The following is a 21,954-nucleotide window of genomic DNA, read 5'->3' as shown; positions in this document are numbered from 1 at the left end:
CGAAGGGGGAGGCCCGGGGAGGGCAGCTGCAAAAGAAAGCAGCTCATTGATCCCCGGAGCAAGCAGCTGACTAGCTCCATCTCCCTGTGCATACATTAGCACTGCACACACAGAGGAGCCGCGGCAGTGCACAGCCCGCTGGCCTCCGGCGTGAAACCGTGGGGGCGTTCATTTCTGAGGATGATATGCAATGATTTCTGAGGATGATACGAAACAGTGGAGGTACCCACACTTGCGGTGCAACGGTGGGGTGCAGAGAGTAGGCCGAAGCAGAATCCGGTCACAAACGAGCCATGCAAACTCCGGAGATGTTTTTTCCCACCCCCCAGGGTTTTACTTCTCCAACTGCTGGCCCAGGCCGGACAGCTTTCCCTCTGGCTCGGGTTAGTCAAACAATTGTTTAAAAATACAAAGCAAAGCACAGCCGCGTTGCACATCAGTATTAAAAAGGGAAATGGTGTTACCTGGAGTAGTCCCCTTTAGCTTCCTACAATTGAAAAAAAAAAAAAAAAGTGACAAAAATTAACACGTGCTCTCTTCACAAGCCTGGTGTGCGAAGGAAAATTTCCCAGCATTGTTTTCTTCCCAGGCTCCTTTCAGGACAAATCCTGACTTCGGAGGCATTCGTGCAGCCCGAGGAGCTGCACGCATGTATACAGGAGCAGACTTTGGCCCCAGGGGCGTCGAGCCAGCACCGTCCATCAGATAACTTCCACGACCCCGGGGATTTCCACATCCCATCACCTTTTACTAGAGAGAAGCGCCACCACAAATATCCATTCCCTCTAATATGGCCCACTTCCAGCAAAAGCCTGACATTACAGGAGGGTCGTGAGCGGGTCTGAACACATTCAAGACACAAAAACAAGGGTTCAGACAGCCCAGACCACGCGAACCCACTGTGGGATTTTGTCAATGGGAACAGATGGGTTGCAGGAAGAGTCGTGGGTAGAAGCAGAGAGTAAATTTAACCCCTGCACAACCTGGTGGAGGTTAAAACGAGGGGTCACATTCGTGGCGAGGGCACTAGATATTTGCAGAAGACCAAAAATCTTGGTTTTAGTCCTCTTGAAGGAGGATGCGTATGACTGGCGCAACAGCTTGTAGCATCGGGCTATTACACCTGCCCTCCCTGCCCCGATTCCCGGCTCGTGGATGAGCTTCACATTTATTTGCGCCGGAGGAGGAAGTGGCAAAGAAATAACAACAGCTCCGACTGAGCGACTCCGCTCAAGGGTCTTCCTTACAGAGCAAAGGTCCACTTCATTTTTTTTCCCTCCTCCACCCAAGGGTCTTGAACACAGAAGTAACTTGCTGGAGTTAAGCTCCTAAAATTGCGAAGCACGCGTTTGCTGGGGAGAACGCGTCGTTTTTTGTGTGCTTCTGTGTGTGCATGTGTTGGGGATATCCATAACCTAACAAATAAACCACGCTGCCGCCACTTGCCAAAGGAGAAGTGGTTAGGAAGCAAATGCAGGCATGCTAACAGTGCGAGAAAGGATCGTCTTACCTGTAAAACCAGGGCGGCTAACTTGAAGACGGTCTCGCTGTCTACCTCAATCTGCCCCTGTGTGTGCAAAGAGGAGACGGTTAGCCTGCGGATCACACCTCTCTGGGACACAGCCGGGCACTGGCCAGCCTGGAGGTCGTCACTACTTTGTACCTCTCTGTCTCGCTCCCGTTACAGACCATACCACTGCAAGGGCAGGGCAGGGGGTTTTGCAGCTGCCAAGAAAAGCGTCCTGTGATTTTTATTTTATTTTTTACCACCGCGTAGGAGAGGCAGTCCCGAAAGCAGGGTGCACAGAGCAGAGAGGCGGGCGGCACGCGAGGGTGCATGGCGTGAACGCCTTTGCCTCTGCAACGTAGGGCGCTCAGGCCCTACAGGTTTCACCAGATCAGCTGGCTGCGGTCCCTTCCCAGAGATAATATTTCTCTGCTTTGTGAGTGTTCGCCTCCCTCGCTCTTACACACACACACACCCACACACCCGCTCAGGCTCTCTCCACTGAAGCGTCCAGCTGCACGGCTTTTCTTGCACTTTTCTTGCATAAATCCTTACTTAGTGCAGCTGAGCAGGTCTGCCTGGTCAGAGCCGAGTGCAAAGGGACCCGGCACAACTTAACTGTATGTAAGCCAGGGATGCAGGACGAAACCAAAGATGTGCACGCCTTATGGCCTGTGGGGACCCTCTTTCTTCCTTGTTGGCATGGCACCATACATTTCTGTGATGCCAGATAAATAGTGTTTGCTAGGCACAACTAACACCGTTGCTCCGTGCCGGCCCACGGAGTCCAGAACAGTTTCTCGGAGTCCTTTGCACCAGAGACCAAACTCAAAGGAGAAAGCCACTTGCCTGGATGCTTATTGCCTAGGCATGCACCACGCTTTGCCTAATTGTTAAAGATGTACAGTACATGCATAACTTGTCATTTTAGCTAAAGCACGGACTCTCATAGGTCCACTTCTGCTTACAGAGCCTTGTACGGGGTCCAACTTTTCAAAGTTGGGCAGCTCCGTTGCACAAGTACTAGACCTGGGTCTCTAAGAGGACAAAAAACTGGGCAGAGTCTCTTCCTAGCACTTAAAATGGGCCAGGGAAGGCAAGAGGCTACTAAAATTACCCTTTGCATCCTGCATCTCCTGTATAGCGTAGGAAGGACAAGATGTGACCCAAAATCAGCCTCGATCTGTGAGTTATTGACCAATAACATTTCCCACTCCCCCCACCCCCCTTTTTTTTTTTTTTTTTTTGCTTGCGGGTGATAATATTGAACCTCCTCTATCTGCATTTTGCCCCTGAAGTCAGCACTCTCCTTTGCCTTCCAAAAATTTCTGGGGCTCAAAGGTAGCCTCAAACAGCCCAGGATGTGGCTCACCTTCTTCAGGTTGACTCAGTGCTCTAACCCAGGTGCTACCAAAGGCCCTAAACCTCATTCGAATGGGGGGCAGAGAAAAAAATCCTGTGATGGCAAACAAGCATAGGGATATGGGAACAGCCTCTGGGAATACCTCCCCAGCCAGCTCCCAAAGGGAGCTATTTATAATGGCATGCAGCACCTGGATAGGCTGCAGATCAACTCCACCCTCCGGGTACTACACCCAGTGAGGCTACAACGACCCTAGTGCAAGTGAAAGCAGCCGCTTAGTCAGCTTCTCTCGCTCCTGGGTGACTGCTCAGCCACAGAAACCGGTCTGCTTCCGATCAATTGTCAACGCTGGAAAATCCAGACAGTCTCCTGAGTAAGCCTGTGGTCTGGAAAGGGGTAGGCACATTCACACCCATCCAATGGGTTTGCACAGGAACACAGCAGGCAGCTGACTGCAACAACCCACGCAGTGGTGCCACTAAGGCACGCAGCCTTTAAAAGTAAGTAAATTAAGTATACCAGTATCACCCTACCTTAAAATACAGGGGAGAGCAAAGCCGTGGTCACCAGTTGCGTGCAGCACATGACTAGGAGCCAGGAGATCTAGGTTTCATTCCCAACACAAAACAGTGCAAGGGCAAGTGACTTAACCTCAGTTTACCTATCTGTGAAATGGGCGTGATAGATGCCTACATTGCAGGGGTGTTGTGTGGTTTAGTTAATGTTTGCAAAGCACTTCAAAGATGAGAAATGAAAGTTAATAATTATTTTAATTATTATCTTAAAAAAATAATACTCAATTTAATAATAATACTTATCGTTATTTTAATAATAATATGTATTATTATTATCATTATTATTATTATTAGCTGGTCTTAAATTGTCCGCTTACGTGACATGGCCCTAAATACAAGCTTTAAGAAACCCAGAGCACTTTCCTACACATGTGACGACATTCGGTGAAAATTACCATTAACATACAACAGCAGTGGAGTGACCAAACAAACTGCATTACCTGGGATGTTACAAGATCCTATGGCTTTGAACGCCAGCCTATTGCACAACTGGGGCTGTGTCTCTTGGTAGCAAAGGCTGAAACTTTATCTACCAAGAGAGGGATTTAGCTACTTTTGCCTCCACATAATATTTTGTTTGCCCGTAAAGGCTTGGACAGGTTAGGTGCTTCTGCCCCTGCGGAGCCATTTCAGGCAGCCCGCTCCGAGCGTCTTGATGAGCAACATCTTGCTCACTCGCTTCCAGAATGGAAACGGTAAAACCTTTAAGGCCAAACCATACAACTGCTGAACCTACACTCCTCAGGGCCTCGGGGACAAATGCTTCCCAAAACACACCCTGGAAGCCACAGTGAACCAAAAACCTTTGCTCAGAACAGCCAGGGACCTGCTTGGAATGGGGAGGGAAGAAACGCGACATACCAGACGCCAGGGAGCATCCCAGTTGAGTGGCATAATGGCCTAATGCCCCACTCCCTTGCACCCTGTAACTGCAATGTGAGGATAACGTGGCTGGAGTCTTAGCGACTGCCAATAAACTCCGCTCCATAGCCTCCCACGAGATTTTCTCTTTACAATGGATGGTCCGAATGCCCTGGCACTTCTTCCTGCTCAGGTGCACAGCTGGAAACGGCTATACCAGAAAAATGCAGTCAGGAGTTGGGCTCTGCGATTTCAGCTCTTGCTACACTTCAAACAGCTGTTGGCATGCCTGCATCCAGTTGCTGCAGGTCCTCGGGGTTCCCCAACGCTTGCAGTCCCTACGCACCAGCGCACTCATACAAAAGAGCTACTAGCAGCTTTTCCCCTGCTCTCCTGCACTCAAAGTAGTTGCTCCTGTTTTTAGGATAGAGTGAACTTATTTTAATCCCACAATTATGCATTACCGCATGACACTAAGGTCTAAAGATTAAGGCCCCATAGTGCAAGGCGCTGTACAAACGTGTAGTACTCCTGCCCTGATGAGGTTAAAAGCTAAAAAGACTAGCCAGAGTTGGAAAGGAAGCAGACGTGATCTGAGGAAGCACGCACTGCATTCAAAAGCTTAACTGAGTCTATCCCAAGTATGCAGTTCAATAAAGGAGAGCACCCACAAAAATCCTTGCCTCTCAGCAACGGGGGTGAAGTGACTCCCTGAGGCTACCCAGCAGATCAGAAGCAGGATCTGAACCCAAGTCTATTCACTCAAGCAGACCATGAATGTGTCTTGATCCATGCAGCAGCATGTTTTTGCTCAAAACAGGTCCCAGGGAGGGGGAGCCTTTCATCAAATGCAGATGGCCATGTTCGGCTCTCCGGCTGTCCCCCTTCTCGAATCCGTTGTGGGATTTCATCACAAAGCCCGAGCCCAGGTGAGTGCAGTGTAGTTCCAGGCTTTGTAATGAAAGCCTGGCAAAGCTCTAGCAAGAAGATCCATTTTCCAAAGGAGATGGGAGGGACAGACCGCAAAGATTAATTTGCAATTCCTGCAATCCCTCAGATCATTTCAGCATACGTTCAGGCAAGCAGGCCAAGGGGCCTGGGAGCCAGGTCTGCAGGCTGCTCTCAGAACCACATGTTGAATATGAAGATTGGATATTTTCCTAGAATCACCCCAAGTGGGAATAAGGTCATTAGCGCAGGGTTAAGTAGATGGATGCAATTCATATAATGGCATCTGAACCTTATACGTTTCAGATGTAAATAAGCTTAGCCAGAATGGAAAGAGCTGCCCCAGGGAGGGGGAAGAAAAAGATCTTTCTCAATTACCATCTGCAGAGGGGATCAATTGTTTTATCCAGTAAGGCAAATTCACCCCTGGAGTAGTGTTCAATTTATACCAGAGTAGAGTTGCTCAATTTATACCAGGAATTAATTTGGCCCCAGGAATTAATTTGGCCCACATATCCAGGTGGCTTTTTTCATGCTGAATAATGTTAAGGAAACAGACAGTCTCATAGATGTCCAAGCTGAGTGGAAATTCCTAGATGGCAGGAATGCATCGATATCTCTAAGCAGACACAACTCCTTCGGTAGAGGCGATATCATTTATTAGGCCAGCTAAATAGCTGCAAAAAAACAAATTTCTTTGCAAGCTCTCAGGCTCGCATGCCCTTCATCATGATGGCCAAGGCATCAAATGATGGCCAAGGCATCAGTCAAAGATGGCAAGAGTCGAGTCGTAGAAATGCTGCCTTCCAATGAATAAGGGCAGAATTTGGGCCCTGATTTAGTGATGTTCTTAACATGTCCCATTGCTTTAGGGAGCCACTTTACTGAGTAGAGGCAAAGCTAAGGACACCCTGAAAATCATGATGCCTGGCACCAGAGCAAGAGAATGAGCACAAATATGGTACAACAACATCAGCTCTTGAGTCCCACCATACAGGGCAAGTCTATGTCTTTGGTGGCTGAAAAATGCATCAAGAACAAGAGGGCAATGGAGATTGGAGCTGGAGGAGCTAAGCGAAACTTCGGAGCTACACTTTTTTCAGTCCAAAGAACTGAAACGCATGGGAGTTCAACTGTTGTGTTTTGCCTTTTTCATCGGAAGTGGCAGAGAGCCAACCAGAGGGAGAAGCCAGGACCTGAAATGGCTCCTTCCAGACAGTCCAGGGTGAAAGACAGGGGGGAAAAAAAAAAAAAAAGAGAATCAAGACACCACAAAATCCCCCTGCCCTCATAAAACTTTGGCTTTTCCTTATTTATTTATTTTCCATTACAATAAGCCAGCCATGCCCTGAGCCAGTCTGCATTTGAGTAGCCTCAAGAAAGCCAGAGAACTGCCTATAATTACCCACAATTACTGGGAGGGTTGTAAAAAAGGAAAAATGGAAGAGAAAAAAAAATGCAATTAAAAAGAGAGGGGTGGACTCAAGGCAAGTGCAATAAGGTTTGCCAAGGAAGACAATTACCTGGGTGTGGAGGCAGCACAAGTGAGCATGCTAACAGCGCTATTTCCCACCGCAGATCCTTTCTGGGCTACATCGAACAGCCACCTGGGACCATATGATTTAGTCAAAGCCAGATCCCCACATCTTAAATATCTCTATGCCTTTCCTCGTAAAATCCCTTGCAGGGTCATAGCCTCAAAGCAAGAAGTACATGCTGATGGGAATGACTCTGACGATGAAGGTGTAGTAGTCAGTCATAGAGTTGGTTCTCCAGCTTTGGAGGATTAGGCAAACCTAGCCTTGGTAGGTCAGGTAAACCTAAAGCCAGGTCCTTCCAGCAGATCTGTGCTGGGTAACCCCTCCAGTGTGGCTAACGTTGGCAAGGGAGGAATACACCCCAAATGAGCAGAGCCCCATGGCACCTCTTCTGATCATCAATATTTGCCTCTTAACTATAGCCCAAGCTGGCGGAGGCACACTTCGCTAAGGCTGCCCAGCACTGTCCAGACCCTCTTTTCAGTTGTGCACAACTTTGTTTGACCAACTGGCTGGACCGAAATTTTTCCATGATTTTTTCTCGTATCTAGAAGAGCTCCAAGCCACTTCTCAGAGCAAGAGGAGGGGAAAACTCACGCCTTTCCACCAACGTGAAACGAAGAGTCTTTGCTGTGAAGTGGCGGTACAAGCACGTCGTGGATCAGGGTCCAGGGGCGGATAGTGACATCCAGGTCCAACGCCCGCCTCTGGAGCACGTTTGGCCAACTTAATGTCTTCTGAAAAATCAGTTCACGCCATGCTGTGCAGCAGCTTGTGACTCCTTCCCCCAAGGGCTCTGCCTGCCCCATGGCCCCCTACCTCCCACAGGCTGAACCAAACTTTTCACGTTTCATCCCCAGATGCTGAATCCTGGGTGCACGAGGTCTGACCAAGACTTTCTATGCAATTGTTTCTCCCGGCGCTTGAGGAGCGGGGACATTAGGAGCAGCAGCTGAAAAGGCAAAGCATCCCACTGCATCCTTTGGTGGTATCTGGGCACTGAAGAAAAAGGGAGCAAGTCACCCTGAGTACGTAATGGGAGTCGGAGAGGAGGAAGAGAACCGAAGCAATGTGAGGAGAGCAGGCAGCCGAATGTAATGGGTAGGGCAGGAGCTCGGAGGAGGTTGGGAAGACAGAAGGGTATCCTTCCCTCCAGAGCTTGTCTTTGAGCCCATGAGCCCTCCATCCCCCTGCTGTCACCGCTGCAGAAAGCCGTGGCAGGCCAACTCCCACCAGGATAACAGTTTACTACTGCTACCAGCCCATCGTGGAGCAATCCCTGGGCTGGTGAAGAAGCTTGCACATGCCAGATGTGCAAGCCTCCAGCACAGATGCAACACACAGCACCACCGCTCCGCTGTACCAGCCTAGCCTGCAACGGTGTTGCACGGTCCAAAAGAAATCTCAGGGCTACCTTGCGAGTCCAAAAGCAGGCCCGTATGGACCGGGTGGGAAAAAAAATCAATGTACACGTTAAACCGCGTGCTCTTCAATCCCGTCCACTCCCTTCCCTTCACCGGAGAAGCCAGAGGCAAAGAAATTCATGACAGCTGAAGACCGTCGCGCACGAGATCCCAGGCAGAAGTCTTTCCACAAAGCATACTCGCAGCCTGAGATTTCTCCTCCCCATCTGGTTACCTCTCACCCCCGCACTTCAGACGCACTATCTTTAGGAACAGAATCATAAATAAAGCCCCTGGCAGTGTATATTTTAATAAGGCTGGAGAGAGCTACACTCAGTACACAGAGTCTATCTGAGAACATGTCTCATCCACCCGTGACGTGGGGGAATTAGGAAATGTTTACTATAAAACTTTCGAGAGCTCTTTAATATACGGGACCACTTTACTCTTCGCAAGCTGGCAGGCAGCCAGACTTTATGCTCACCCCAGAGGTCAGCTTCAACAGCTTCTCCTGGTAAACGCTAGCCCTCCGCCTGCCAAATGTTAACAAGAACCCATTCGCAAGGCTAACGTGCTTATGGGCTCCACCGCAAATCGAGACTGCTGTCAGCGTGCCTTAACGTCTTTGCGGGTCTTTGAAACAAATGGGAAATAAAAAACAAATCCCCAATGCCCAAGGACAGAGGCAGAAATTAGCCAAGCTGACCAAGACCTTAGTTTATAGAACATATTTTAAGGACTGGCAAAGATTCAATCTATGGCTGGGGAAGCATCTGGGGCATTTGCTGTACAAACGCTAGCTTTATTGTATAACAAACTTGACAGAGATTCACTAGCCAAAGCAGCGTGTTATTTGTCCAAACAGGGCTGGTTTAAATGAAGCAAGGTCCAACTACTCTTCCAAAATAGATTAACAACATATGCACGACCAAGTCCTCTCCTCCTCTGTCAAACCGTTCTGATTACGATTCAGAAACTGCAACAGGCATCTGGCATGTTATAAAACGTGCCTGTTTCTATGCAAATTCAGCCATTCCAGCTAATCTGTTTTTACCTGAAAGCAAGGGCCGGGCTTTCACTGTTCAATCTAACAGTGCTTTCAACAGAATCTATCCGACATCTCACGCAGGCTTTTAAATTCTTTTTTGTAGCATTAAGGAAAGATTACAGGCATCTGAATCTTCTTAGGCATGACTTTTCCAAAGCCCTTGAACTGTAAAAACTTATAAGAAAACAAAGATCAAAAGTACGATGCCTCATTGCAGCCCTTCTTTTCTTCTGCAATGGTGTTCTCCCCAAAATGCCGCATAAGGAAAGCAATATTTAATAAGAAGATTCTGCTTATGGACAGACAAAACACATACACCGGCTCAATTAATATTACATTTCCATATAGAAAAGTAGCAGACCAATGACACAAAGTCCTTAAGCAGGGGTAGCTTTGGCTAAGCGCAAGGAGGACTCTCAGGGTAAAACTCCACCGTGGTTTAAGTTTCATGTGGTCCCTTCCATCCTGGAATAGCCATTTGCTAAATGCAAACAGGCTATTGCTTGCTCTCCTGCCACGTAAGGGATCTGTGCTTGCTATCCGGGGGCAACTGCAGGCCTGCTCACTGGGTGTGATATAGAAATTCAGCGTGCAATTTTAAACTAGCGTATGTTAACATCTGGCCAGGGCCTCAGGAAGCCCGCTGAAGGGCTTTCCATAGACCGTGATGGATCCCAAAACCTCAAGCTTTATCAACTATTGTCTAACGCATGGGTGGGCAAAGTCTGGCCCATGCATCGGACAGGGCTCCTGGTGGACTCCATTTCCCTGCAGCCTCTACCCATGTCACTGCAACTGGTTTCCATGGAGACCCCCAGGAGCAGCAGGGCGGTGACAGTGCAGGGCCAGGATTTCCATGGAGACTGGCCCAAGCAGCATTGGCAGGGTGCATAGCTGGGTTGAGAGCTGCTCCGGGACCTCGTGGCGGTGATAGCATGGGCTGGAGCTGGTGCAGAGCTGCGATCTGCTGCCTGCATGCTCTGGAGCAGCTCACCGCCTAGCCCCGTGCCCTGCCAGCCCTGCTTGGAAAGCGTCACAGCCCTGCCACTTCTGGGCTCTCCATGGAAACTGGCCGCAGCGACGCGGGCAGGGGTTGCTGGGAACTGGAGTCTGGTTGCCAGCTATATCCACCATTTTACCTGTGCCTGGTCTACTGCCTCCCGTTCGGCTGTCCATGCTGATCTGGACAAAGGACACGGGGCTACTCCGATCCAATAGGGACATGAATTACCAGTACTTGTGTACACACCCAGGACAAAGCAACGCCCTTCAGAGCAGCGCTGTGAGCGTGCATCGGGTACAAATCAGAGCCCCGGGAAGCCTGAACCACTGGGGAGCCGGAGCTGCAGCCGGCCCTGTGCTGCGAGCAGAGGGATGTCTTCACAACCCCCTTAAACAGCACACGCAGCTTAAACAGCACATGTGGTGCCCTGGGCAGAAAGGGAAGGGGAAGATAGGGCACAAATCCCATGGAAGAGCCCACAGGGGAGGGACAAGAAGGTGTGGGAGCAGCTGTGGGGACCCCCTGAAGCAGGGAGAGGTCGGAGGGCAGCACGCAGCAAGGGGGAAGGTGGGAGGGCCGCCCATCTGATTTGCCACTTAGCTTCCTGCAAGGAACGGGGTCGCCAGCTTCAAATCAGACACGGGAGGAAGAACAAAATGAAAGGGAGAGCAGCTACGTACAGCAGGGTGTTATTAAGTGACTTTCTCCGCCGCGCAGACGCGTTACTCATCATCAGTAAGCTCAGCCCGAAGCAAAAGGCTCTCCAGCCTCCACTGGAGCAGCAGGGTCAATGCACCTGTGGGCTGCAGGCTGACTTTTTGCTGCCGGGCACTGCCACCTGCCAGCGAGTCTGCCAGTGCTGATCTCTCTCTGCCACTTGCAGCGGTCCTGCTGGAGTTCACGTGACTGCAACGCTTCGGTGTCACTTGCTCAAACCCTGAACCGGCTCCTGGGTTTCATGCCATACAGGAACGCTGAAATGAAGCCACCCCTAGCCCCCGGGACAGACCTATTCTTTGCCTACATCGGGAAAGCAGCACTATTCTTAGAAGCACTTGGAACAGGTGTCCAGTTAAGTGCATAAAGCATATAAGCACAGACAAGAGATAGAGGCACATGCAACATCCCACTGAGGTCAACAGAGCTTAAAGCATACACCAAGTCAAGCACGAAGCCCATGTACTTTCTGAACTAGTGATTTTCTGCAGGTTTCTCCCACTCTGAAAGACAACAGGACAACGAAAACAGCACAAGTAACTGAAGGAACAGATCTGATGGCATTTTAAGCCATCTCCATCAACCTGCTCTGGTTCCTCTCCTGCTTCCAAACCCTTTTATGCGAGTGCCCACCGTGCCAGCTTCCTTCCTGTCCCATGTCCACGGGAGTCTCATACAAAGATCTCAGTAGGAGAAGGCACCCTGTATTTTTTTCTGCATGTCAACAGCATGCACCTATGCATTAATGGTCCCTCTGAATCACACACTATGCTGCAGGGTTATTGCTTCCAAAAGCCAGGAGGCGTTTTCTCCTGTATGAATGGAGCAAAAAACCAGTTTAAGCTCCCCTAGCTGGATTAACCAGTGAGAAATACCAGGGAACATTCTTCCCTGTCATTAGTGACCAGCAGCAGGGTGTTTCACCGGAGCTGGGGATCCGGTGATTGCATTGCGTGCTGACACTGCCCTTCGTTCAGACTGCACCTCCTAGCCCTGCAGCACAAAGGAGAGCGCTAAGATGTTCCTTTAACCCACCTGGGGCTCGAACACCTCTGATACGCCTTTGTATCTACTCATCTGAATTTTGGGTGCTTAAAACACGAGAGAGTCCATCCCACGAGCATCGAAACTGCATTTCACTTACTCTGGAGAGCTAGAACAGATCCACAGAGTAATTGCAAAGTTCCCCAAATAGGAAGAAAAAAAAAGCTGGACAGTGTTAAAAGACACTGGGTCAAATGTACTTCCAAAGCAAATTCAAATGATTTCAAGTTGAGGGATATGTTTTACCTATATTTCCATGCACGCACCTGGCTGCCTACTTTTGGGGATATAGATGCACCCTTTTGCACATTAATCCCACATATTTGTTGCTTTATCTAACTTGTAATGTATCTGCAGCATGCTTTGATGAAGGTGGCTAATGGCCTTACTGCCAAATGTACAAAAGTGTGTGCCTTATATCTGGGGTTTAATTATAAGCACTGTAACCAGGCCATGGCCCCATTTGCCAGGTGCATCTTAAGCAACAGTCCCTGTCCTAAATAGCTTGCAAACTAACAGCGATGTGTCAAAGTGACCCGGAGGAGGCATGGTGCCGTGGCACGCGGCATAGCCAGAAGCATCGCTGAACACAAAGAACCAGACTCCAAGCCCCATTATCAATATAACCTTGCTTTCTAGGTGGGATTCTGGGGTAAGGTTTCATCAGGCTGCCATCCCAATGCCGACACAGGTGCTTTGCAGGGCTGTGCTATTGTCTTCAGTCTACAGAAACTCGTCCAGACAACTTTTGACTCCAAGCCAAACTGTACGAATCAGCCTTATTAGCAGCAAAGATAAAGCTATAACTGCCATGCTGTCTGGGCTGCGCTAGCATTAATGAGCCCGGCTAACAGGCAGCTGGCCTGCTCTGATTTTTTAAATTGAAACTTTAATTAAAGATCTAGATACAAAAGACATTTCTTTGCTCCAGGTTCATTTTCATTTCACCGGCTCACAACGACAGGAGCAAAGGGCTGTCTGCTTTTGCTGGAGCTCCTGAATATCTCACCACTGCCCTGTGATTTTCTTTCAGTGAGATCCAGTTTCTAGGTAAAAACTCCCTGTGCCTCCTACAGAAAATGTACACTAGGGGAAACTCTCTTTTCTTCTCTTGGCAGCTGTGCTGTGCAAAAGCTGGCAACTGGCATCTTCGACACCGATACCAATTAAAGCACACACCTACCAGTCGGGAAAGCACTCTCAAAATTTCTCATGAATCCCAAAGGACCAGAGTAAAGTAAGTGGCTGTGTTTATTCCAGCACTGTACGTTCTCAGCAGTTCTTGCCGGACTATGCAGCTATGCTCCCTGAATAATCATATTTATCTGGGCCAGATGTAGGTCATCCCCACTGGCTGGATGACACATATGTTTCTACAGTAAGTATTTTTTCCTCATCTTTTACACTGTGTACTCTCTGTACATAAACACCCCCCCACATGCTCACACACACGCTTACCCTTTTTGGCATGGGACTACTAGCATTTCAGAGCCTCCTGGTGAGGTCTTGATGGTTGTAATATCCTTCATGTCCTATGGCTAACTCAATCAGCTCCATTTTGGTGGGGTTTCTGGGTCTAGTTAAACTGTTTCAGTGGTTCCTGAAACTGTTAATACCAAGTGCCAAGATGCTTATTTGAGACAACACAACACTGGCCATGAGACTCTCCTGCTATTGAACTCAGCTGGGATTAGGGGAACAAAGTTCATTGAAATGTGGCTGCTACTACAGCAAAGGTTTTGGTAGCTTGGCAAAGGTTAGGACCACCCTTGGCTCGTCTGATGGGTGCTCATTTAAGCAGGTGGGAGATTTGGAGTAGAGAAGCATTTAAATAAACATATTTTTCCTATGTGAATGCTTGAATGGACTATGAACACAGTGGGCATGTCTACACATGCACTTTAATGCGCATTAACTTATTTTAATGTGCATTCAAGTCACAAAAAACCTTGCTCTTCAGCTGATGCACATTAAAATAGGCTAATGCACATTGTTCTAGTACCTCACAATTGAGGGACTAGATCTAATGTGCATTACCTAAAACACATTAAAGAACATGTGGACACACCCAGTATTAACCTCCTAACTACAGCTGAATCAAAGTGGATGGTATTTATTACTACATGTGTCCAGGAAGCTATAGGTATGATGTCAATCAGAGTTGGGGCCTAGCCCCAAAATTATGGCCCTCTTTTCAAACAGCTCGCAAATGTATTTGGAGCTGGGATTTGGGTTCAGCCCGGTTGAGAAACAGAAGGCCTTAGAAAGATGGATGAGGACACCATCATCTTCCTGAAGTTCAGGAGTCCTCAGGTACGAAGTCTTTGATATAACTGAGACATGTGCATTCAGGAATGGCTCATTTGTGGGTCTGTCTAGGTGATGGGCTCTAACAGTGGGACATGCACCAGAATGAGAAAAAGGATCAAAAGATATTTGTGCCTCACCTTGTGCACACAGGACTTTGCATTCAGAAAAAAGAGCTCTACCGTGGTTTTGTCCTTCAGAAACGATATGCTTTCAATGTAAAACCTGAGGGGAAAGAAGAACAAGACAGCATTACTTTCTTCAGAGGGCTTCGTTCTCCTCCCAAGGCATTCTGATTTCCTCCCTATCTTATTCCTGGCAGTACAGATGGTTTAGAGGAATTATGACTTATTGCATTTAATTTCCTGCCTTTCAGTGGGAGTCAAGCAAAAAGACGGGAATGCAGGATGACGAAACCCCCTGTTAAACTGATAAGAGCAATCCGCGGCATTTCAGGTCTCAGGACAACCTCGGCAGATCTCAAAGGGGTAAGTCATCCCTTTGCACAGACAAGAGCCATGGACCGGGGAAAGGTAACAAACACTATGATACACCTTGACCAAGCCAGTGCGAGATCCACTTCCCAAGAGGGATTAAAGCTAGCTAGCATGGAAAGCTGGCAGATGTACAACTTTGGACCACGATGCATCCAGAAAGCTTGTGAACTATCAGGAGAACAAACCATTAGCATAGGCTACCTAGGGAGGTGGCACAATCTCTTTCAGTGGGGGCTTTCTAACAAGAGACAATCATCCATCAGGTTTGATCTAGGTATTAACTTGATCCTAACTCAGGGCAAGGGCAAAGAGAAGATGGCATGTCCTTCTGGCTCTAATTTCCATTACTCCAGACTGCACACGAGCTTGAGTTGCAGCACCTGGACTCAGAGGCATTTGCAAGAGTGCCCGCATCCATGCACAGCCCTAGGCTCCCACTCCTTTCTGAAAATGCCTGGGGTTTCCCTTAACACCAGGGGTTATCTGGAGGGACGGCTACTGGCCCCGGGCCGGGGGGGAAGGAAGCACTCAGGCTCCTTCCATATCCTTCCTCAGCTACACCGTGCCAGGCTGTGGTTGCATTAGGCTCCTTCCCTGTGCAGGGGGCAAAGGGAGCCCTCCGTATCTCTGAGCCCTGAGAAGCTAATGTAAACAGGCATCTTGTGCAATTCAGATGGAGATTACTCCAGTCCAGTCCTGAGGTTCAGTCTGGGTGTTCCCAGCGTGGGGAGTTCCCCAGTTTATTACCGTCTGTGCTGGAGTCCGGCTGCCAGGACCCGAGGGCAGCGGCCCGCTCGTTTAGCCTGACCTCCCACTAAGCATCAGCCACACGGCAAGCCCTGGCCTCATTCCAGCCTTCCTCAACATGCAGCACTTCTTTGCTAATAAGCCACCTCTCCCCGGGTCTCCATCCCTAGTCTTTAAGAAGCCCCCTCTTGCATGACTAACTCGAGCAGGTGCAAGTGCACGGACTTGCAGAGAGCCCACGCTGTTCGGCTCCAGGGCACTGCGTGAAATGGGGACTCGAAAGCAAGGAGTCACTTTCCAATTCGCATGGATTCGCGACTGTGATATTATATATTATTCGGACTCTCGTGCCCCTGAAATGCAAGCTCCACCGTGGCATGGTTTAAATTAGCATCCACAAGCTACTTCTCTCTCAAGCCAGCTCCTCCTGCATTACTCTTTAATGCATCCAAGGAGGGACACTCTTTTTGAATGTCTTTCTGCAATGGTGTCTCCTCTACCTCACCATTGCAGGAAGGCCCCACTGCCCATCCTATGCCATCGTACCTCTGCCCACTCCTGGGTGGGAACAGCATTGCTACCCTGTGAGGTCCCCTTCAGCCTATCTCCCCATAGGAAGCTGGTTTTGGATGAGGAAGGAGGATCTTGACTGCTTTTCCAACACCACCTATATTTGTACTTAAAAACTGCCAGAAAAGAATGGCTATTCTATGTGCTAATGAAAGCTGCAGAGACCAGGCAACCCAGCAAACCCTGTTGAGATGCATCAGCTGTCAGAGACACATCCTAAATCTGTCCCCTCTCTCCTCTGGTCTGTTCAGAGAACAGACCAACTTCCAGCCCCGCAGCGCAGGCCGCATCTGGGTCAAAACCGGTGGGGAGCACAGCCCTCAACCCGATCTCAGCACTGCTGGTGTTTGCAATAACTTCATTTGGTTCAGAGCAGTTACTCTGGCACCACTGAGAGGAGCACCGAGACCTCAGCAAAGAGTTTGCACAAAGCAAGTCAAGACTTCAGCCTCCAAGATGCCAAATGTCCTCGCCATCCACTGAAGCCAAAATCCTTTCACACTGGATGCCTCTCCACAGACTGCGGCAAACCTCCCGCTGAGGCAGACCAGCTGGAAAGGTGAATCTGACCCCCCGACTCCTAGGAGAACCGAGGATACCGGGCACCGTGTAGGAACGGACCCTTGGGTTGCAACTTGCTGGCTCAAAGCTTCCATGCCACTTGCAAAAAAAACCACCATGGACTTGTCTACCCCTTCAAAATCCTGAAAGCAGATTGCAACATGCACAACACAACCAGAGCAGCTCACCAGGAGGTGACACACAGGCAGTACCTTTGCAGCAAGGGCAGGCATCACTACAAAGAGATGCGGCCCTGTGCTCTCACCCATCCAGCTGCAATCTCTCGTGGGATTTAGGAACAGGATGCTGTGGGAAGTCGTTCTCCTCCCCCACTTGTTTTATTTCTTCTCCAGTGCGTGGAGGACATCCTTATCATTACAACATGCGCAGGGAACACTGGACCACAAAGATAAGGATGCTCCAGGGCTGCTGGGCAAGTTTGGCCGGACAATAAAGGGCTCATTCTGGTGTTGTTTTCTAAACTGTCTCCACTCTAAAGAGAGTTATACATTTATAATTTATAAACTAGGCAGGTTATAGCTATACATGATTGCTTCTGGTACAGGCATCCTCCAGGGATTCTTGAATTTACTGCTAACTTAAGAAAACAATTAACAAAATTTTAAGGGAATGAGCTAACATTTGTGTTTCATTACTCTAATGCAAATGCTCTGAACTTGGCTTCGCAAACCCCAGGAGAGTGGTGACTAGGTGTCAGGGGTCACCCTGACTTTCCCATGTTGCTAATGGGAAAGGGTCGATTACAGTATGGAAACAGGTTGGAAACTGCTCGATGCAGTGGTCACCATTTCTAAGAATGATTGTTCACAGCGCCGGGCTGTTATACACGCTACAAATCACACCTGGAAGACTATGAAACGAGGTTCTCTCTTAATGATTGGAGCTGGGGAAAAAAGGAAGTGCAAGTCAGGGAGCACGTGGTAAGAAATACACTTCCCCCCCATGAAACTTAAATTTTCATCAGAAAATAAATATCACTTCACCGTGGAAAAGAAAAGCCAAGGGTTCCACGCTTTCCTGTTTCCTGCTAGAAAAAAAGAAGCTGTTTGGAAATCAAGTGGCATATTTTCCTTATAGTAACTAAACCAACATCTCATGGCACCTACAAGTGTTATAGATGCTTCAAAGATGAGCTGAGAACTCAAACTAAATGCTGGGCATGACACAAGTGGGACAAAAGCCCAGAAGCAGGGAGGATGCTAATTCCACTTATAAAGAATTAAGGGAAAAGGATCGGGTTTGTTCATTATCTCCTTAATGCCTGCCATCAATCTAGTAACAGAAACTCCTGTTTGTGCATTTTGGAAATGACACTTCCTCCTATTTTAAAACGCTGATTTTTTTATTTTTTTTTAAGGAAGGTAATGTCTACATCTGACTCTAAGGTTGGCCAGATGCTTATCTGTGGTGAGGAATTAAACCAGCAGGATGCAGCATTTCCACCATTTCCATTCTGGTCACAGACTGAAAGCTGGCACCACACTGCCCGCACAAAAAGCGTTATGCCCGGCGGGAGAAGCTCACTCCCACTGCCACACCAGGCCCAGACCGCTCCACGAAGCAGTGTGCACACAGCGCTTGTTTGCAGCATTTAGCCTGTGTGCATCTGGATTTAATTAAAGAACAGACTATGACAGGGCACATATGCTGGCGAGAGATAAGTGCGTGTGAGCTCACCACTCGAGGCGTGCGCCACGCTGCAAAAAAGCCTCAGAGGCGCTCACTTATCTGAACAGAGGAGACAAAATTTATTTTTTGTAGATTTTAAAGAGGTGTCTCCACTCCAATCTCTCCTGGCTGAGGACACAGAGAAGTCTGCAAGATATAATCATCTCCACATCCTCCTCTTGCTGCTTCCCAATGGGCTTTTCTTCCACTACCCACTCCCCCTTCCTCACATTTATGTGGACTCTCGTGCCCCTGAAATGCAAGCTCCACCCGACGTGGCATGGTTTAAATTAGCGTCCACAAGCTACTTCTCTCTCAAGCCAGCTCCTCCTGCATTACTCTTTAATGCATCCAAGGAGGGACACTCCTAAACCTAAGGGGGACCGTATCCCCAGCCAAGGAGCACACAGGACAGCAAAAAAGCCTGCATGTGATATGGGTGACCTTACGGCACTGGGCTGGAGACTCCTCTGCCATGAGTCAGGACAACAGAGCTTTGTCGGGACCTTGCAGACTTCTGTGTCATGGCAAAGCCCTGTTAAGGATGACCTTTATATCTCAGAGCAGAATGGGCAAGACCAGGGATATGGCCAGTCTGCTGGCCAAAGACAAGACAGGGGTTTTCCTCGCCGCCGTGCGAGAGGGACTCAGACTCAAAATACAGAGCAAGCCTTATTTCCTGCCCTAGAGACTACAATAAATGTATTTAGAGAGTCACTGTCAACGGGGGAGGAAGAAAAGGGGAAACCACAAAAAAATCTAACGAGACCGAAGTTGTGTATGTTCAGGGAAAACAAGGTCAGGCTTGTCCAAATAGCTGCTCGCCATAAGGTGGACACGGGACCTAGCAGCTCATGCTACAGGAAACACGTTCTCAGAGCGCCTCGCAGACAATTAAATGCACCGCTCATGAGCTTTCCCTCTCGCTTGCTCCGTCGGCTTCTTGGCCAGGGGCAAGCGAAACCAGGGAGCATCTGAACCCCAACGCCTCCGGGCTTGGAGCTTGCATGTAGGATGCTGCTATGGTCCTGGGAGTATCCGAAGCCCGAGGTTGAACAGGCTGGGAGGTAGGATACTTGCTGGCGGGAAAGCCACGGAGACTTGAAGGATTGAGCTCTGCTCAGTCGACAGGATTCAGAACTGATTTGGCCCGAGACATAACATTTCAAAAAAGCCTAATGAAAGCTTGCCTTGTGCTGGCGCAGGAGGGTTGAAAAGGGATTCTGCAGACCAGGCTTGCTCTGCACTTAACAGGCTTGTCAGCACAGCTCTTCACTTAATAACACGTGGAAAAAAATAAATCAAATCCTAACCAATACAGCTAAGCTGTAACAAAGGCAGCGCCAGTAGCCAAAACCAGTCCGTTTGCCAGTATCGCCTACCCCATTCAGGGACTTCTTTTAAGTTAGACCAGCAAAAAAATTCTTCTGCTGATACGAGTTGAGACAAAACCCTCTTGACACAAGGTAGATAGACCCCAAGTAGGGAACTAAGTAGGATTATTACAACTGGGCACGGTTTAAAGAATCAAAGTTATTACTAGTAACTTGGGCAAGAATTTCTTCAAGTACGGGGCTTTTACAAACTGAGCAATTTCTGTTTATAATCATCATTTTATACAATAAAAAATGGCTTGGATACAAAACAGCAACAAAACCCTATAAAAAGTCATCTCAGAGGTAAAGCCAATGGGTAACAACAGTTAGCCAGGGGTTTGCTGCATTCCAAAAAAACCCCAACCAACATGGCTGTGGATAAATTAGTATTCAGTCTTTTTAAGTCATCACTCAACCAAACTGACAGTACGGCCATCTGGATAAGAGGTACTCACCGAACTGCGAAGGACAGAGTTGCTGGGCCTAGTTTCTTGGGCAAGTCATGATCCAGAACTCGATGATCTAACTGCAGCCAGATACTCTGGCCTCTGTGGGAATAAACAGGAGAGGAACAGGTTGTATTGTAAATCAGGAAGGGCAAACACGGAGACAAGGTTCCTTTCATTGCTTGTATGTACTCAGATTGGCCCTTTGTTTAAAAAAAGCTGGTGAAACAAAAGAGGAGGAAGAACTAAGCAACTAATTCCAACCCCCCCAAAGGCAGTGACCAAAACTCAAGCCTCCAACAGGCACGGTATTTGGTTGAGTGCCTCTTTTCTTACCAGAAATTTCAGATTTTGACCATGCTTGGGACTGGGAAAACCCACGGGCACCTTCACTGTGCCGCTGTAACAAAGATCATCCGAACGAACGTGTCTTACAAACCTCTAATGTGGTTAATTAGTTAGACCCCACTGGCTTCATTCAGAGGAGATGGGTGAGGCTCCCAGGGGTCAAGCTCTAGTATTTTTCTGCAGTCAAAAGTGGAACCAACTTCCCAGAGAAGCGGTGCTGGCTCCTACCCTGGGGGTGTTTAAGAGGAGGTTAGATGAACACCTTGCCGGGGTCGTTTGACCCCAGTACTCTTTCCTGCCATGGCGGGGGGTCGGACTACATCTGCTCAGGTCCCTTCCGACCCTACTAACTATGAAGCTATTAGGTGCAGTGAAGTTGCACAGCTCCCTGCTCTCCCATCTCAGATGGACTATTTATACAGCCTGCCTCCCACTGACAGAAGTCCTGCTCGTGATGATTGCCCACTCAGATCTAGTACAAGTTCCCGATTCAGAGCGCAGCTTTTTATTGCTAACTTAGCGAAGCGAGTGCATAAGAAGTCTCTCTTTGCTGTTCAACTTTGCCATTGCAACCTAGAAGAAACGACTCTTTCTGTCGCATGCACCAATTTCAGATCACAATCAGTGACAGATCCAGAGCTATAGTCTGTCTTGCACGTTGCCTAAAGCAGGAATCAAGTCTGACGTATCAGTGCTATCCAAGACAGTGACTCTCACCCGGAGTGCTATGGGTTGCCTTGAGATCCTTTCAGGTAGCGCTGTTAGGTGTGCAGACAAGATTCACAAAAGCAACCTAGAGATTTCAAATCGTGTTAAAAGCATCCTGACTTGCTTTATTCTTTCTCGTTCCCTGCCACAGAAGAACTGCTCTAGTACAGGCATACCTCGGAGATATTGCGGGTTTGGTTCCAGACCACGGCAATAAAGCAAATATCGCAATAAAGTGAGTCACACGAATTTTTTGGTTTCCCAGTGCATATAAAAGTTATGTTTACACTATACTGTAGTCTATTAAGTGTGCAATAGCACCATGTCTAAAAAAACAATGTACATACCTTAATTAAAAAAATACTTTATTGCTAAAAAATGTGAAGTGAGCAAATGCTGTTGGAAAAATGGCGCCGATAGACTTGCTCGACGCAGGGTTGCCACAAACCTTCAATTTGTAAAAAACACAATATCTGCGAAGCGCAATAAAGCGAAGTGCAATAAAACGAGGTATGCCTGTATTTTTCTGCAGTCAAAAATCAAGTGACGATTAAGAGCCGGCATTTTCCAAGGGGGCCTTGAGTCTAACAAGTTTGAGAACCACTGCGAGAAAACCTCCAGGTCTGAAGAGCATGACTGCCCTCCAGAGGCAACAAACTCAGTCTCCAAATACTGAGGCACGTACGGAGAAGGGCCAG

At 48.3% G+C, this 21,954-nt stretch overlaps 1 protein-coding gene across 5 annotated transcripts in view; it reads right to left on the bottom strand.

Annotated features, from left to right (window-relative positions):
* Positions 1 to 21,954, bottom strand: part of FRMD4B (FERM domain containing 4B) — a 159,482-nt gene that overhangs the window by 45,252 nt on the left and 92,276 nt on the right. For all 5 annotated transcript variants that reach the window (XM_090021034.1, XM_090021036.1, XM_090021035.1 and 2 more), the window contains 4 exons: positions 20,210 to 20,302; positions 14,455 to 14,539; positions 1,511 to 1,567; positions 465 to 487 (listed from right to left, as the gene is read on the bottom strand). In XM_090021034.1, the coding sequence (XP_089877160.1) occupies positions 465 to 487; positions 1,511 to 1,567; positions 14,455 to 14,539; positions 20,210 to 20,302 (258 nt within the window). The remainder of the gene's footprint in view (positions 1 to 464; positions 488 to 1,510; positions 1,568 to 14,454; positions 14,540 to 20,209; positions 20,303 to 21,954) is intronic.

The sequence above is a fragment of the Crocodylus siamensis genome, chromosome 11 (genome assembly GCF_052110815.1).
Source record: "Crocodylus siamensis isolate JL-2025a chromosome 11, ASM5211081v1, whole genome shotgun sequence".
Taxonomy (NCBI): domain Eukaryota; kingdom Metazoa; phylum Chordata; order Crocodylia; family Crocodylidae; genus Crocodylus; species Crocodylus siamensis.
This window is presented reverse-complemented; position numbering and strand designations above follow the sequence as displayed.